The 19,430-nt window shown below is 43.4% G+C and overlaps 1 protein-coding gene across 2 annotated transcripts in view; it reads left to right on the forward strand.

Moving 5' to 3' along the window:
- The window catches only part of KCNH1 (potassium voltage-gated channel subfamily H member 1), a 407,890-nt gene that overhangs the window by 52,537 nt on the left and 335,923 nt on the right, over positions 1-19,430 (forward strand). For both annotated transcript variants that reach the window (XM_065936267.1, XM_065936268.1), the window contains exon 5: positions 7,471-7,589. In XM_065936267.1, coding sequence (XP_065792339.1) covers positions 7,471-7,589 — 119 coding nt within the window. The remainder of the gene's footprint in view (positions 1-7,470; positions 7,590-19,430) is intronic.

Raw genomic sequence — 19,430 nt, forward strand, 5'->3', positions numbered from 1 at the left:
ATCACCACCACTGGAACATTTTCAGGTGACGAGAAGGGATTATTTAGCAGGAAAGGCTGAGTCAACTTAGAGCACCCGCCACATGTGCCTAGGGGTCCGCATGGCATTCTCGGGGAACCTGAAAGAAGAGACAAATCAGACTGATGAAGGGAGACTCACTGAGGTTTATTTTTCAGGCATAAAAATGCTCTGCTTCATTTGTCCTGCCTCACTCATGTCTTTCCCTTGTGGATAAAAGTTTTTGCACACACACACACACACACGCACACCCTATTCCCTGTTAGCCAAGGGAACCAGATATGAATTCTCTTTGTCTGTGAAATACATAGGAGTAATACATGGCTTGCTTCCTAAAAATTTAAAATATACATGTGTGTGCATGCACACACAAGTACACACTCTTTGGCCCTCAATATAGGAATGCAGATAGTGGATCATGTTTAATGTTTCCTCCAAGACAGTACTTTATAAGCCTGTCCACTTCAAATGCTATGGCAGATATGTTTAGGCCTTCCCACTCATCATGTCACCGTGCCTCTGACCCAAGTGGATATGGTGGTCTGTTTAGGACGAGGTCAGATTTTATATTAGTCTGTTGATGATGGAAAAGCATGATAATTCTCCAGTCCTTATTCGTTAGAAGTCTATAAACTGCAGTTCTGGCTGCAAGGGTCCAATATAATGGTGGGAAGATGTCTTGTGGATGGAAAATGCACTGCTCTGTGACTGGGTGATTCTCCTGACTTGACATTTCTCCTTGCAAGTGTTCTCATATAGCGAGATTCCAGCCGGTCCAGCTGGGCTTTCAGTGCAGCACCTCAGTTAGCATAAAAGTCTGAGTGTTGGTGACCCAGGCTTGCACAGAATTCATCTTTTTTAAAAACATTTATTTACTTCTGGCTGTGCTGGATCTTTGTTGCTGCACGGGCGTTCCTCTAATTGTGGTGAGCGGGAACTACTCTCGTTGTGGCGTGTGAGCTTCTCATTGTGGGGTCTTGTTGCGGAGCACGGGCTCTACTGCGTGCGGGCTTCAGCAGCTGTAGCAGGCGGGCTCCATAGATGCGGTTTTCCGGGCTCTACGTCAGAGGCTCAATGGTTGAGGCACATGGTCTTAGTTGCTCCATGGCATGTTGGGACCTTCCCGGACCAGGGATCAAACCCATGTACCCTGCATTGGCAGGCAGATTCTTTACCACTGAGCCACCACGGAAGCCCATAGAATTCACGTTTGAGGTGGAATGGAAGGATGGATAATTGAAAAACCCAGAAAATCCCCAGGTATTTGCTCTTTGGCATAGCAATAGGAGATGTTTTCCCATTAAAGTCAGCTATGCTCAGATTGTCTTTAAAATGACTTTGTTTTCTCTGATCGCTTTGTGCCTAACTTCAGGGCATGGGAGTGGGATGAGTGCATCCTAACAGTAATTTGAGAAGCCAGTTGGTGCCTCACATTTTCCCATGAACAACCCACAAAGAGGAGAGCACATAGGATCACTGGTGATAGACTATTTTAGCATCTGACACAAAGTAACTCCCCTTTGGCCCTAAGCTCCAATCACGTGTGATGGGCCCTGGGTAAGCTCTCTAAGCCCGCTCTTTTATTTAGTGTATCAGTTCTCATGACCCTTTTCATGAATTATCTAGATCTCTGAGTGCCTCATCTCCTCCTTCCTGTTCATCTTTTGGCTGTTTCCCTTGTTCTCTGATAAAAAAAAGTGCCCACAAATGGCATGGAACAAGGGGGTGAAAGTCAAGCTAGCTTTGCTGTTTGGTAACAGCTCTGGTGTATGTGTATGCCTCTGTGTGTGTGTGTGTGTGTGTGTGTGTGTGTGTGTGTGTGTGTGTGTGTGTGCATGTGTGTGTGTTTGAAGGCTGAAGGAGAGAGTAGGTGGGAATTCTTGGTTGAAATGAGATTCAGGGCTGCTCCAGGGTTTCATTTGTTCCCCATCTCTTGCTCTTCTGTTACTGTGCATCATTGGGAGCGGGCTGTAGGCTGTTCGTCTCTGTTGAATCCGCCCTTGTAAACCAGGCAAGTGGGTAGAGAAGAATTAGAGTGTAGGGCTCAGAGTTTCTTTCCACATTGTTCACCCCACGATGAGTCACCCCTCTTGTTTGCTCTCTTACCTCACTGAATAATATCACATTAAAGGAGCAAATTCATTTTCAAAGATCCACACATTTACTTCTAAATTCAGGGTTAAAAGTGAGCCAAGAGTGGACAACAAAATGAATGTAAAACTCTGAAGGAGATTTTTAAAGGCCAAAGATGTCGAGGATTCCGGGCTGAAGGCTCTGGCAAGCTCCCTAACTGCTGACCCTTCTCCACGAGGCTTCACGTGGGGGTACATAGGCGGTGCTCTCAGGGAAGAAAGGGGCTAATAGATGCATAGCACGGGCCCGCTCCTTCCCAGTGGTCACATTTTCGCTCTCTGTCCTTAGGATGGCTGGAAGGTGATGATGTAGTGACTTCTGCTTGAAGAAGCCACCCTAGGGTTTTGGCTGTTGGTTCGTCAATAGGAGAACGGTCTGGGGGCAGGAAGGCTTGAGGACACCACAGCAGTGTCCACACTGCCTGTGGCCCCCTCTGTCCTTTGTTCTCTGCTGGGTGTTGGGTTATGGATCCAACTACTCTAAGGGACCCTGTGACTCATCAGATTAGGATGAGCCTGGCCTCCTAGCCTCCACCCTCCCAGGGCAAGGGTAAATACTTTAAGGAGTCCTCTGCAACTTCTCTTCAAAGTGTCTCCACGTGGTTTCCCAGGGAGGGGCCTCTAGGTCTGCGTTTCTAGTATCTCTGGACTTTCCCTGGGAGGAGCTAGAATTTCAGCTCATCTTAGAACCGTCTCTCATGGCCTAGGGAGGATACAGGGATGTATGGGCTAAAGCAGCCTAGTGGGGTCTCGTCCCAGTTGAAGCCAGTAGCCAGTGTAGGCTCAAGTAAGGGAGAGAGGGTTGTCCTTACTGAGAATGGAGAAAGGACTCGGTGAATACTTTCTAACTGCTTGTTAGATTGCAAACTGCGTTCCCCTCCTCCTGTCCTCCGTTCATGCTTTTTTCCCCTTCACCCCTCTCATCTTGCCTGATCATGTGATGCTGTGATCTTCTCATGACACCCCCAGCCCTACCTGCCATGTGGTGACCTTTAAGACAGAGCTCGAAGAACCCTGAGCTGGGGATTTCTTCATCTGAGCTCAGTTCCCTGTTGAACTCCCAAATGGGATATATTGGAAGGGTGGGTGCAGAAATACCTCCTAAAACTGAACAGAGTTTATAAAATGGGCTACTTTTCCTTTGGGACTTTATGTCTACTGGAAACCCAGATAGAAGTAGGACAATGGGAGAAAACAATTTGTTCTTCATCCACGTTTATTCAGCATACACACTTACTGGGTGTCTTTGGGGATGTTTAGCTTTATGATCGACGCTGACCCTCAGGAAATGTAAGACAGAGACCCTGCTCCTTATAGTCTATTTGGGAGATGGGCAGACAGGTAAGCAAATAATAACAATAAAGCCTAACCAATAATCTAATGGGAGCCTGCCTAAGGCAAATGAGGTACATAGGTGGGAGTCGGCTATTTGGCTGGGGGTAGGTGGTATCAGGGAAAGGCTTCCTTGGAGGCAGAGGGGTCTCCCAGCTGCCTTATTTTCCTTGTGGAAGTAACCATGTGGCTTCCCTTAACAAGATTACCTTAAGCCTGATTCTTATTGAGTTATTCTCTCCCAGTTGGCCCCTCGGACAATAGGAAATTGAGTTTTTCCAGCAGTGTTTTTCCTGATGCGCTGCTGTAAGGGACATTGTTGGTCCAAATGGTACATTTATCTTCTACCAAACCCATTTGCTTCTCTTCTATGTTTTCTTAAAGTTTTTATTGATGTACAGTTAATTACAGTAGTGTGTAAGTTTCAGGTGTAGAGCAAAGTGATTCAGATATGTTAATACATGCATGTATATACATATAAACTCTTTTTCAGACACTTTTCCATTATAGGTTATTACAAGTGAATATATTTTCCTGTGCTGTACAGTAAATCCTTGTTGTTTATCTGCTTTGTGTATAGCGATGTGTATCTGTTGATCCCACACTCCTAGTTCCTCCCTGCCGTCCCCTTTGGCAACCATAAATTTGTTTTCTATGTCTGTGAGTCTGTTTATGTTTTGTAAATAAGTTCATTTGTATAATTTTTTTTTTTTTTTTAGATTCCACACATAAGTGATGTCATATACTTGTCTGTCTCAGTCTGACTTACTTTCTCCCATGTTTGGGATCTTATTGCATGGCTATCACCCCAGTCACCCTAACTGGGGACCCAGAGGCCACTTGGATCGCCTCCTCTCTCCTTCTGCAGTCATTGATTCTACCTCTGCAGCTGTTTTCAAATCTCCCCTTGTCTCCTGGCTCAGGCCACAGCACTGGTCCAGGCCCTCATGGTGTCTTGCCTGGGATTCTGACTGATCTTCTATCTGTTAACCACTTCCACACTGCCATTCTCTCCTAAAATGCCTGCACCATATTTGAACTCCTTACTGTATTTCCTTTGGATTTCAGGTTGATGTTCAAGTTTGTTAACTTGCCGTCTAGGTTCTCACAGCTAAGTTCTTCTCAGTCTGATCCTTGACGACCTCTTTAGTATCACTTCAGGCCACTGCCTGCATTCTCCTTCGCTCTGCATGCCATGCACCATTCATCTAGCTGTTTAGAAGGTCTTCCTTGTCACTGACATGTTACCCTGCTTTATGATTTTTCTGCCTTCATGGGTGCTGTTCCTTCTGTGTTGGATTGTCTGTATTTTCCTTCCTGAGTTCAACTGGCTCCTACTCATCTTTGCAAAGTTTGCTCTAGTATCACTTCCTGTGGGAAGCCCTCCCTGATAGCCCAGCCTGGATTTGTTATGCCTTCCTTCTCTGGACAGTTTTGGCCATAGCATCCTATACTCATGTGTTACAGAATGTAGCTTACTATATCATGGTTTTAAATTTACTTATCAGTCTTTTCTACTAGAATACAAGCCCTTTGAGGCTAGAATCTGTACCTTACTCATCTTAGCAACCCTGGTACTTGGCACTTTGATGGTACATAGTAGTTATGTTTGGAATTAATATGTGAATGAATGATGTTCTTCCATCTGGCTCAGCATGATTCTTTTTTTTCTTTTTTTTAGTGTGATTCTTAATATAAAGTGTTTAGAGCCCAGAAAGAGTGACATGCGGTGACACTTGTGAAAGGACTTACTGCCTCCCTTCAGAAGAGGCAGTCTGCCTGTCCTGGTGGGGGTGGGGTGGGGGGTTTCCTGCTGCCTGTCCGTTTCCCCATCCAACACCCACTCACCTTCCTGTGCCCTTCACAGTCAGCTGAGAGCAGAGAATCAGGGCTAGAGTGAGGGACTAGCCTGCGCCTGGGGAAATGCCCCAAAGTCCAGGAGTCTTTCTGTTAATGTTTCTGCCACGCCATCGGATGGACCAGGACCCCAAGCCCTGCCAGGCAGGGTCTGGGGTATCTGCCCTGCCAAGTCCCTCTTACCATTGGTCCCAGAGTGGAGGTGGGGGTGGAGGTGGAGGTGGTGGATGAGTAGGACTGAATGGGGAGGGGGGCGGTGAAGACCCCTTGCTGATGTTTCTGTGCACGACTGTTTTCTCCCCACCTGAAAAGTAGACTTCCTTCTCCTCTTCAAGAGCTTTGCAGAATTCACTTCCAGCTTTGTTTTGAGCTGAAGGCTAGCCTGACTCCGAAAGAAACTTTAAAAACTTCTAGCCCACGGTTCACACAAGCGAATTCCAATGAGCACTTTCATAAATGGCCAATTTGGGGGAAGATGTCAAAGGCCCCTGGAGAGTCTGGGCTGTCCCCTTCTGTCAACACCAGCAGGACTCCCCTCAACCCGATCACCGTGGGTCTCTTTTCACACTGACCCCAGCAAGTCCCATTTCTCTACTTAATGGTGTTGGGATGGATGAAAATGCCACTACCTTTTATTATAGCCCAGAACTTCTAGAAGAGATAAAAAGACCTGATTTGCTATTCTTGCTATGTTGACAAAAATGTGTACAGATTATGATCCTTAAAGGTTGTGCAGAAAAAAAAGAGCCATCATTCTGCTTGACTCCATTGTCCTCTGGATTCTCAGTCTGTCTTGGAAAGGTGCTCCAGGGTAAAGTTTGGTAAACGAGATTTCTGCTGCTAGGCACTGACTACTTCTAAAGTCTGAAGGATAAAATATAATATTGCCCAGTCTTGCTTTTAGCTGTCAATAGAAATAGTTGCCTGCTCTGTTTATTTAATATACACCTCTATCCAGGTCTTTGGAGCTTTCCTAGCCCCAAACTTGGTTTGGAGAGCCCCTGCAGACTTTCAGGGGTCTCATGAGATGATTGCCGTGGTCATAAGCTTGATGCAGATGGCTTGCTGGATGTTGGAATGGACATTTAAAACATCCTGGGGGCCTTTAAAACATCCCTCATGCATCTTAAATTCCTAGTAAAGATCACTTGTTCATTTTAGATTTTGGAGTATGGAGTGGGAGGATTAGAAAAAGCCCAATGTTTTACATTCCCTGGAGGAACTAGTCTAAAGGGCCAAGAAGGCCTCAAGACAGGGTTTGTTTTAGCCCGCTGCTACTCGGAGCCTGCTAAACTTAGTCCGTTTGCTTGCCCAGGAAAGTGCACCCTGCACTTAAAGCATGTAGGTAGAGTATTTTAAGTTCCACTTTACAGATGAGGTAACTGAGGCCCAGGTAACTTAAGCAATTTGTTGGTGGTCACAAGCAAGCTAGAGGCAGAGATGGGACTTATATCCATATTTCTTTACTCCAAGTTCAGTTCTAGGGTCATTGAGTTTCTAGTTTTAAGGGGACCTACATGCCATCAACTATCCTTCCCTCATCCCAGAGCAGACTAAAATCAACCAGTATTATTTCCCCACATCTCCAGGGGTTAAGTTCATTTCTTATTCCTCTGGCTTTGGAGAATGTAGTATATGGAATGACCATGTGACTAGCTTGTCTAGTTATTTAAAACCTAGAACCAGCTTGGTCTCTGCTAGGATCAGACGACAAGGGGCTTGCAAACAGCCTGAGCCGTACATTCAGAGAAACATCTCTATTGCCTGGTATTATCTGGCAGAAAAGCCTTGGGCCAGAGTGGAGCGATCTGAGTTCTAGACTCTGTAACTGCCTAGGCACTCTGCCCTCGGTTTCCCTATTTGTAAAACAATGCCGCCATGGGGACCTGCCTTCCCTACACCACAGAGCTGTGACTGGGACCAAGGGAAAGCCCAAAGGGACAGTCCATCGCCGCCCAGGTTTCAGCGCGTCCGGGCTTCTCTGAGCAGCGAGCTTTGACGCCGAGGGTGGCTGAGTGCCTCACGGGTGCGCAGGAGGGAGGGCTGGGGGGTGACCGTAACTCGGGTGTGAATGTCCGCGTGCTCTCAGGACCCAGCTGAACCTGCCTCTCCTGTCTCCCGCATGCTCCAGGCTGGGGGAAGCTTGCTCGGCTGACCAGAGCACTGACTAGCAGCAGGGCTGTCCTGCAGCAGCTGGGTCCCAGCGTGCAGAAAGGCGAGAACGTCCACAAGCACTCCCGGCTGGCCGAGGTAAGGGCAGGGGCTCCTTCAGCTTAACCCTCCCCTCACTGCGGGGGGTCCCTGGGCTGCAAAATGGTCCACAGCGAGGGTGCTGGCTGGGATGGGACCTTCAGCACTCCGGACTCTCGTCTTGGCTGAGCTGCACCCCACCGTGTGTGACTCGGGTAAGTGAGCTAACCCTTGGCAGCTTTGTACTTTCCCATATGTAAAGGGGAACTGCAAACTCCGTTTGAAGCTGCTTGAGATAAAAGGTGTTGGTTCGCTCTTGGGAAGGAGATGGTAGTGCCATATACATGAAGGGGGCTTTACTTATAAACCTTTGGTATATGGTGTTTTGGCAATGCATGCTATTATAGGAAAAGAAGATACAGGAAACAAAAAGGAAGAAAATAAAAATCACGTAGAATCCCACTAACCAGGTAACATTGTTATAATTTTTATGGGCTTGCCTTAACTCTTCTTTGTATTTAAGAAATATTCTATTTCCTCAAGCCTAAGCAGTATATTTTTTCACTCTAATGGAGTTGAGATGTATCTAAGAATCAATATGTGCATTTAAAGTGGGTTATATTGCCTTTTCTTCATTTTATAAAATTATCAACATGTGGGGGAAAAAAAGTGAAAGTGTTAGTTGCTTAGTCATGTCATGTCCGATTCTTTGTGACCCCATGGACTATAGCCCACCAGGCTCCTCTGTCCATGGAATTCTCCAGGCAAGGATACTGGAGTGGGTAGCCATTTACTTCTCAAGGGAATCTTCCTGATCCAGGGATCAAACCTGAGTCTCCTGCATTGCAGGCAGATTCTTTTACCATCAGAGCCACCAGGGAAGCCTGATTATGAAAGTTTTCCTGGATAATAAATATACTTAATATTATGGTTGTTTCCATAACCTTTGTAGCAAAGAAACCTCATGATGGTGGTGTTCCTCCTTTTGCTGGGACAAGTGAGAGTCTGGGAAGCCGGGACAAGATGTTTGATCAGGCTTAATGCACCCCCATGATTACTGTCTGTCTTTGGTGGTTTTGCCTGCAAACCACTCTCATCTCCCTCCTTTTGTTGGTGCCTAGTATTTTTCCCAACTAGACCAAGTAAGGTCTAGTTAATTAGTAAGACCAATTAAGAGCATTACACCTTCCATACAGCCAATTTCCATCACACCCAAAGATGCCAGACTTAGCTGTCTCTCTGTCTGGTGGTGGCCCATCAGTTCTTCATCTGTGAGTAGAAGGCAGGGCGCTTCCTGACCTGCCTCTTGGCTCCCATAGCCCGAAGTGAGATGCTCCCAGCATGGTGCAGCTGACAGTGGGTGCTCTGCATATGTGCACCGAGTGTCTAAGGGGTTGACTACAGAAGATGTCCCTGTATGTATAGCAGCCAAAACCTTCTGCCCATAGTGGGACTTGCATTTGTGTCATGTTAGAGCAGGTGAGACCCTTGGATGATGTCATCCACATCATTTGTATCATGACGTGGGCTCATCTTATGATAAAAAAGGAGACCTTTCAGCTTGCAGCCTGTACTCTGTCTGTCCCTGATGCTGCTTTTGGTTGATGAAGCTCCCTTCTCTCACGCCACTCTCCACCTGGCTCGCTCCCACCAGCCCCATTCCTGCTGCTCCTCTCACCGCACAGGCTTGCTCTGCCCGTAGATCTGTGCGCAGCTCCTCCACTGACAGCAAGTCTTTGCTCAAGTGTCATTTTCCTTTTGTGGCTACTTGTGTCAGTAAGAGACACAATCACTAGTAGGAATATTTACATCTGAAGAGATTGATCACAAGGAGTTGGTTTCTGTGGTGGTCAGGGCTGGCTGGCCACATACAGAATTCACAGGGCAGGTTGGCCAGTTGAAAACTCTTGTGAGGAGCTGATGCTGAGGTCCATGGATGGAATTTCTTCTTTCTCAGGGAAACCTCAGTTCTGCTCTCAAGGCCTTTCAACTGATTAGATAAGGACCATCTAGATTATAGAGTGTAATCTCCTTTCCTAAAAGTCAGCTGATGGTAGATGTCAATCACATCTACAAAATATCTTCACAGAAGCACTTAGCGTTTGACTGAACAGCTGGGGATCATGGCCCTGCCACGCTGACACATGAAACTTTTATTTCTTGTCAATTTATTGTGGTTTATTCCTTGTCAATTTGGCACCTGTGTACATTTCCTTAAACCATGTTTAATCTACAAATAAAGACAAAAGTTGAGCGCCGAATAATTGATGCTTTTGAACTGTGGTGTTGGAGAAGACTCTTGAGAGTCCCTTGGACTGCAAGGAGATCAAACCAGTCCATCCTAAAGGAAATCAGTCCTGAATATTCATTGGAAGGACTGATGCTGAAGCTGAAACTCCAATACTTTGGCCACCTGATGTGACGAACTGACTCATTGGAAAAGACTGATGCTGGGAAACATTGAAGGCAGGAGGACAGGATGACAGAGGATGAGATGGTTGGATGGCATCACTGACTCTATGGGCATGAGTTTGAGTAAACTCCGGGAGTTAGTGATGGACAGGGAAGCCTAGCGTCCTGCAGTCCATGGGGTCGCAAAGAGTCGGACATGACTGAGCGACTGAAGTGACTGAAAGACAATAGCAAAGTCATACTTCCATGTAACATGATCCTCTTATCTTTTTTAATTAAACTTTTAATTTTGTTTTGGAATATAGCTGATTCACAATGTTGTGATATTAATAGTTTCAGGTGGACATCAAAGGGACTCAGCCATACATATACCTGTATCCATTCTCTTGCATATAATCAAAACATACCAGCCCTCCCCCAGAGGAGGAGGCAAAGTCTTTGGGTGAGATCCACGCGTCTCCTTGACATCCTGTAACTTAAACAGTGTGATATAAACTTAACTCCTATCAGTACATCTTGTGTTAGATGATAAAGGAATAAGAGGGAAGAAAATAAAAGTAATAAATAAAATAAAATGCCTATATATATATACACACACACACACGCAAACATTCATAACAAAATAAGAAATACTCATAACTCTTAATCCTCTTCTTAACCTGCTCTGTATTCTCCACTTAACATCTCCCAATATACTCTGAAATTGAAATTGTTAGTCACTTAGTTGTGTCCAACTCTTTGCGAAACCATGGACTATAACCTGCCAGACTCCTCTGTCCATGGGATTTCCCAGGCAAGAGTACTGGAATGGGTTGCCATTCCCTTCTCCAGGGGATCTTCCAAACCCAGGGATGGAACTCAGGTCTCCTGCATTGCAGGCAGATTCTTTACCCTCTGAGCTACTAGGGAAGCTATACAGTTTACTTATTTATTATATTTACTGTTCACTGATATATCTGAAGCGTTTAAAACAGCGTTTGGCACATAGTAGATGCTCATAAGTGTTTTTTTTTTCCTTAATTGATCAAATGGATAAAAGAAAGGAAGTGACATTGTGTTTTTGTCTACCTGTCTGACATGAGTAAGTACTGATTGACTGGCAGTATGAGGCAAACATCTGGGTCCTCTCCCAGGGGCTACTAAATTTTAATTAGCCTGGCTAGAGGCTTGTGGATTTTATTGATCTTTTCAAAAAACCAACTTTTGGTTTTGTGGATTTTCTCTAATGGCTTCCTGTTTTAAATTTCACTGATTTCTGCTCTAATTTTTTTTCCCTTCTGTTTAGTTTGGATTGAATTTACTCTTCTTTTTCTAGCTTCCTAAGATGGAAGCTCAGTTTATTGATTTTTGATCTTTCTTCTTTACTAATATATGCTTTCAATCCTATAAATTTCTTTTTAAACACTGCTTTCACTGCATCCCACAAATTTTGATAGGCTGTGTTTTCATTTTCAGTTTGTTCAAAATATTTAAAACTTTCTATTGAGGTTTGTTTCTTTGATCCCACGTGTTATTTAGAAATGTTGTTTAATCTTCAAGTATTTGGTGATGTTACAACTGTCTTTCTGTTACTGATTCCTGGCTTAATTCCACTGTGATCTGAGGACAGACGTTGTTTGATTTCTACTCTTTTAAATTTGTTGTGTTTTATGGCCCAGTGTGTGGTCTGTCTTGGCAAATATTGCATTTGGGCTTGAGAAGGATGTATATTCAGCTACTGTTAGAGGAAGTAGTCTATAGATGTCCTTTGTATCCACTTGATTGATGGTGGTGTTGAGTTCAACAATGTCCTTACTGATTTTTGCCTGCTGGACCTGCACGTTTCCGTTAGGGGGCTGTTTAGGTCTCTAACTATCATAGCGGATTCATCTATTTCTCCTTACAATTCTACCAGTTTTTGCCTCGTGTATTCAATTCTGTCAGTTTCTGCCTCAGGTGTTCAGTTCTTTCAGTTTCTGCCTCTGGTATTTCATCCTTGCTCGGTTGCTTGGTGCCTATGTATTAAGGATTGTTATGTCTTCTTGAGAAACCCAACTCCTTTATCTTTATGTAATGCCATTCTTTTCAAATTTATTTTTTAATTGGAGGATAATTGCTTTACAATGTTGTGTTGGTTTCTGCCATACAGCAGCACGAATCAGCCATAATGATATATCTCCCCTCCCTGCTGAGCCTTCCTCCGCCCCCATCCCCCTCCTCTAGGTCATCACAGAGCATCGGGCTGGGCTCCCGTGTTAGACAGCAGCTTCCCAATAGCCATCTCTTTCACATGTGATAGCCCAAGCAAAAAGTGGGCAGAGACCTAAATAGATATTTCTCCAAAGAAGACATACAGATGGCCAATGAATACATGAAAAGATGTTCAGCATCGCTCATTATTAGAGAAATGCAAATCAAAATTATAATGAGGTATTACCTCACACCAAGGAGAATGGCCAACATCAAAAAATCTACAAATGATAATGCTAGAAGAGAGAATCCTCTGTACTGTTGGTGGGAATGTAAGTTGATACAGCCACTATGGAGAACGGTATGGAGATTCCTTAAAAAACTAGGAATAATATGACCCTATGACCCAGCAATCCCACTACTGCATATATACCCTGAGAAAATCATAATTGAAAAAGACACATGTGTTGTAATGCCATTCTTTATCCCTCATAACTTTTCTTGCTGTAGTTTCTGGTCTGTCAGGAATGAATATTGCAACTCCCACTTTCTTTTGCCTAGCATCAGTATAGTAAATCTTTCTTTATTATTTTATTTTAATCTACTTGTGTCTTTATATTTAAAGTGGGTTTCTTATTGACAGCATATAATTGGGTCTTATTTCTTGATCCACTTTGATAATCCCTGTATTAATTGGCCTATTTAAACCATTGACATTTAAAGTGATTATTGATATAGTTGGATTAATATCTACAAATTTTGTTGCTGGTTTTTGTTTGTTGTCCTTGGTTCTGTGTTCCTATTTTGTCTTCCACTTTTTTTGCTTTTTATGGTTTTAACTGAGCATTTTATATGATTCTATTTTTTTCTCTTTCCTTAGGATATCAGTTAAACTTCCTTTTTTACTTTTTTTTTAGTGGTTGCCCTAGAGTTTGCAGTATACATTTACAAGTAATCCAAGTCCACTTTTTTTTTTTCCAAGTCTTCTTTCAAATACAGTCAACCCTAGGTGTCCACAAGGGAATTTTTCCAGGACCTCTCACAAGTACCAAAATCCAAGGGTGCGCAAGTCTTTTATATAAAATGGCATGTGTTTGTATATAACCTAAGCATATCCTCTTATATACTTTAAATCATCTCTAGATTAGTTATAATACCTAATACAATGTAAATGTTCTGTAAATAGTTGTAAATATAATGTAACTGCTGTGAAGATAGTTGCTGGTAGAGCGACAAATTCAAGTTTTGCTTTTTGACACTTTTTGGAATTCTTTTTCTGAATATTTTGATCTGCACTTGGTTGAGTCCACAGGTGAGGGCCCACTGTAAACTGTGGGTTGGGAAAATCCCTTGGAGGAAGAAATGGCAACCCACTCCAATATTCTTGCCTGGGAAATTCCTTGGACAGAGGAGTCTGGCAGGCTACAGTGCATGGGGTCTCAAAGAGTTGGACATGACCGAAGCGATTGAGAATTCATACCCTGTAATACGCTACTTCATGAGCAGTGCAAGTACTTTGTAATTAAATACTCCTCTAATTGTTCTGTCATGTCCCTTGTATTATTCTTGTGATTCACTTATTCATAAGTGTACATAAGCATTTATACACACACACACACACACACTATCATACATTGTAACATGCTGTTACTTTGAACAAGCTGTTACCTGTCAGATCATTTAAGAATAAGAAAAGTTTTCTTTTACCTTCCCTTATTCTTTCTGCAGTATGCAGTATTCTTTTTAATTAAGTAGATCCAACTTTATGACTGATATTATTTTATTTCTCCCTGAAGATCTTTATACACTTCTTGCAAAGCATTTCGGCTGGCAACAAATTCCCTCAATTTTTATCTGAGGGAGTCTATTTATCCTTTCACTTTTGAAAGATAATCTTCCCAGGTATAGAGTTCTAGTTTGGTGTTTGTTTTCTCAACACTTTAAATATCTCACTCTACTCTCTTCTTGCTTGTGTGGTCTCTGAGGGGAGTTATGGTGTAATTCTTATCTTTCCTCATAATAGGTTAGGATTTCCCCTCACCCCCACCCCTTATTCCCACCCCCCCTCAACCCTGGATTCTTTCAGGAATTTTTGCTTGATTTTCTGCAGTTTGAATATGCTATGCCTATGTGGGGTTTTTTGTTTGTTTGTTTGTTTGTTTCTTTTCATTATCTTGCTTTGTGTTTACTGAGCCTCTACTCTCTGTGGTTTGGTGTCTGACATGAATTTGGGGAAAATTATCAGTCATTATTGCTTCCTTATTTCTTCCATTTTCCCCCTTCTTTTCCTTCTGGTATTCCCATTTCACATGTTACACCTTTTGTAGTTGTTGCACAGTCCTTGGACATCCTGTTTTGCTTTAATTTTTGTCTTTTTCTCTTTGCTTTCCAGTTTTGAAGCTATTGACATGTTCCCAAGCTCAGAAATGCTTTCCTCTGCCGTGCTCTCTCCACTACGGAGCCCATCAAAGGCATTCTGTATTTCAGTTACAGTATTTTTGATTTCTAGCATTTCTTTTTGGTTCTTTCTAAGAATTTCCATCTCTGCTTACATTTCCTGTCTGTTCTTGCATGCTGTCTATTTTATCCATTAGAACCCTTAACATATGAATCATATTTTTAAAAATTTATGGTCTGATAATTCCAGCATCCCTGCCATATCTAGGTCTGTCTCTGTGATTTTGGCTTTCAGTATGTCTTGCTACTTTTTGTTAAAATCCAGACATAATGTTATGGGTGAAAGGAACTCAGTAAGTAGGCCTTTAGTGTGGTGTAAGATATTGGGGTGGGGGGCAGGTGTTTCCTAGGGACGCTAGTGGTAAAGACCCTGCCTGCCAATGCAGGAGATGTAAAGAGAGGTGGATTTGTTCCCTGATTCAGGAACATCCCCTGGAGGAGGGCATGGCAACCCACTCCAGTCTTCTTGCCTGGAGAAGTTCCTGGTGGGCTACAGTCCATAAGGTCGCAAAAAGTTGGACACAACTGATGTGACTTATCATGCACACAAGATGTCAGGGGAGAGGAATCATTCATAATCCCATGATTTGTTGTTCCGTTGCTAGGTCATGTCCGACTCTTTGCGACCTCATGAACTGCGGCACACCAGGCTTCCCTGTCCTTCACTCTCTCCCAGTTTGTTCAAACTCATGTCTGTTGGGTTGGTGTATTTAAAAATGGTTACTTATATCCTCCTCCTTCTAGAAGCAGGAGTTACAATTCCCAAAGGGGAAGGAGGGGGAGGGATAAAGCGGGAGTTTGGGATTAGCAGATATAATGTACCTCGATCAGGCTGGAGGACCCTTTTCACAGGTTGAGTTCTCTGGGATGCAGATGCTGAGCAACATCTGTGAAAGAAACGGAGGAGGAAGCAGCGTTGGGCAGGGCAGGCAGCAGACACAGTGCAGATCTGCTAGAGGCCCTGCCAGCCCGACAGGGAGCGCTGCAGTGGAGACAGCAGCTGGGGGAGCCCCACACAGAACAGGAAGGGCCAGGCCCCTCCACCCCCTTCCTGCTCAGCTACTGGTGGGCGGCTCCTTGGGAAGCTCAAGTTTCTGCCCCTGTGAAGGCACACTCCACAGCCAGGCAGAGAACCCTTCCTTGGAGCAGGATCCGAGGCCACTACCACCCTGCTGCTCTAACTCCCTCTGCCTGTATAGGAGGGGAAGTCACGGTCGGTGTGTGAGCGTCCGCCGCGCTCAGCAGGATTCACCCTGTGGTGTTCATGCAGGAGTCACCCTGCTGGACCACTCTGGCTGGGACCACTCCTTGCTGCCAGCTCCTCTCTTCATGAGATGGTTCGGGGGAATATGTGGAGAGGAACCATCTCTTCCTGTCACATCTTCTCACTCTTCCCTATGAGGGACCCAGGTCAGGATAAAATCTGGGCTATTCAATCGTGACGGCTAGAGTGCGGGCACAGCCCCTCAGTCACATCACAGCCCACAGCTCGTGGCTCCATCTCACTGTAAGGAGATCAGGTCAATGCCGAATGTGCTGCTGGTTTTCCTGTAGGTGACCGGCGTCGTGGGCTGAAACAGCATCAAACATTACAGCCCACTCGACCACTTCCTGTGTGATCTGGGGCCAGTCATTTCACCTCTAAGAATTCCCATTTCTTCCTCTTTCTTCTCTTCAAATTTAGGGAATGAGTTCAACTGAAAAGAATATGTACTCACAGATTTGGGAAGAGTAAGGCAGATTCTGATTATACAGTAAATGTTCATAATGTTAGTTTAATATTGTTTTAATTTTTCATTCTTTATCTTGCTTTTAAAAATTTTCTGAAGAGAAGGAAATCTTGCCGTTTGCAATGGCATGGATGGAACTTGAGGGCATTGTGCTGAATGAAATATGTCAGACAGAGAGAGACAAATACTGTGTGATCTTATTTTTATGTGGAACTAAAACAAAGCAAAACAAAAAAGTCCTGGTCTCCATAGATAACAGATGACAGATTGGTGGTTGCCAGACGCAGGGGGTGAGGGCAAATGAAATTGATGAAGTAGGTCAAAAGGTACAAACTACCAGTTATAAAGTAAATAAGTTCTGGTGATATAATGAAGCACGGTGCCTATTGTTTGTAATACTGTATTGTACATTCAAAAGAGTAGTTAAACATTCTTACTACAAGAAAAAGATTTGTAGCCACATGTGGCAATGTATGTTAATCAGACATTGTGGACATCATTTTGCAATGTATATAAATAAAGAATCCTTATGGTATACACCTGAAACTAATAGGATGTTTCCCTGATGACAAAGATGGTAAAGAATCTGCCTGCAATGCAGGAGACCTGGGTTCAATCCATGGACTGGGAAGATCCCCTGGAGGAGGGCATGGTTACCCACTCCAGTATTCTTGCCTGGCTATTTAATAAACAGGAAATAGGATGTTACATGTCATCCTACATTTCTCAGTAAGAAAAAAATTGCAATTTTCAGAAGTAAAACAGGTTTTTTGTTGGATTCATATATACATATATATTTCATATATATATAGTGTTCATATATATTTATATTGATTTTTTTAAAAACAAAATGTTGTCATAATACTGTACGTGTTATTTTCCAGTTTGCTCTTTCCCCCACTTCCTAGTGTATTTGGGATATTTTCCTAAGAGCACATATCCCTTTCATTCTTTTTAATGGTTGCTTTGTATTCATTGCACAACTATATCTAAAGCTATTTAGTTAGCTGTCCCCTTGTTGATACATAATTAGATTGTTACCAATCTTTGGTTATTACAGATCATAATGCTTCAATGAACCTCTTTGTATGTGTATTTTTGTTTTAATTTAGAAAACCTTAAGACATTCAGAGTAGTAAAGAGTAATTTAACAAGTTTTCATTTACCTATACTGTTTATATAGTACATGCTGACAATTTCTCACTCCAGATTCTTTTTTAAGCATTAAAATATTACATGGAAATCCCCTGGTGGTCTAATGGTTAAGACTCAGCAATTTCACTGCGGTGAGCTTGGGTTTGAACCCTAGTAAGGGAGCTAAGATCCTGCATGGTGCAGCCAAAAAAAAAAAAATTAAAATACTACAGGTAAAGTTGAGGTCCTCTTAGAATTTATTCCCAGAGGTAACATTACCCTAAAGCTGTATATCTCCTTACTATTGGTGTTTTGATATTTTTATTACTTATATTTTTATTCATAAACATATATACTATGATTTGTGGTTTTAAAAATGTATTTTCACAAATATCATATTTTATGACTTGTGTTTTATACTCAACATTAATTTTTGAAAGCTTTTTATTTTAAAATTATTATAGACTCACAGTAAGTTCAGGGCTTCACTGGAGGCTCAGAGGTAAAGAATCCGCCTGCCAATGTAGGAGATGCGGGTTCAATCCCTAGGTCAGGAAGGTCTCCTGGAAAAGGAAGTGGCAACCTATTCCAGTATTCTTGCCTGGGAAATCCCGTGAACAGAGGAGGCTGGCGGGCTGCAGTCTATGGAGTCGCAAAGGGTCAGACACAATTGAGCAACTAAACAACAAGTTACAAAACTGGTACACAGGGCGCTGTGTACCCTCCACTCAGCTTCCCTCAGGGGTAGCATCTTACATAACTACAGTCTAATAGCATACAGTGTAACCTATAACTGTAGGAGATCAACATGTGTTCAGTTCAGTAAATGACTTGCTCATAGTCACACAGTGGATGACAAAACAGGACCACAAGCTCAGGCCCAGTTTCCTCAGTCCAGTCCAGTTCAGTCGCTCAGTCATGTCCAACTCTGTGATCCCATGGACTGCAGCATGCCAGGCCTCCCTGTCCATCACCACCTCCTGGAGATTACCCAAACTCATGTCCAGTTTCCTAATTCGATGCTTTTCTTCTGTTGTATACTGACTCTTCGTGAACTACTATTTCTCCATAGGACTTATGAATGATAGCAACAAGCCATCTGTCATCAAAGTCACCACCTCCCATGATGGACCTTCCCCAGGACTTTCCAATTAAAGTCCTGAACCGGCCACATTGGCCAGAGTCTATCTCCCTGAAGAGTAACCACTAATCCCGGGGCCACACCTGGCTAGATTAAGAAAGAAGCAGGACCACATCACAGTCAGTTCAGTCACTCAGCTGTGTCTGACTCTTCGAAACCCCATAGACTGCAGCATACCAGGTCTCCCTGTCCATCACCAACTCCCAGAGCTTTCTCAAATTCATGTCCATAGAGTTGTGATGCCATCCAACATCTGTCATCCTCTTCTCCTCCCGCCTTCAATCTTTCCCAGCATCAGGGTCTTTTTAAATGAGTCAGTTCTTCACATCAGGTGGCCACAGTATTGGAGTTTCAGCTTCAGCATCAGTTCTTCCAATGAATATTCAGGACTGATTTCCTTTAGGATGGACTGGTTGGATCTCCTTGCAGTCCAAGGGACTCTCAAGAGTCCTCTCTAACACCACAGTTCAAAAGCATCAATTCTTTGGCACTCAGCTTTCTTTATATGTGAGAGTCCAACTCTCACATTCATACATAACTACTGGAAAAACCATAGCCTTGACTAGACGGACCTTTGTTGGCAAATTAATGTCTCTGCTTTTTAATATGCTATCTAGGTTGGTCATAGCTTTCCTTCCAAGGAGTAAGCATCTTTTAATTTCATGGCTGCAGTCACCATCTGCCGTGATTTTGGAGCCCCCCAAAATAAAGTCAGCCACTGTTTCCACTGTCTCCCCATCTATTTGCCATGAGGCGATGGGACTGGATGCCATGATCTTAGTTTTCTGAATGTTGAGCTTTAAGCCACCTTTTTCACTCTTCTCTTTCACTTTCATCAAGAGGCTCTTTAGTTCTTCT

The sequence above is a fragment of the Muntiacus reevesi genome, chromosome 5, assembly GCF_963930625.1.
Source record: "Muntiacus reevesi chromosome 5, mMunRee1.1, whole genome shotgun sequence".
NCBI lineage: Eukaryota > Metazoa > Chordata > Mammalia > Artiodactyla > Cervidae > Muntiacus > Muntiacus reevesi.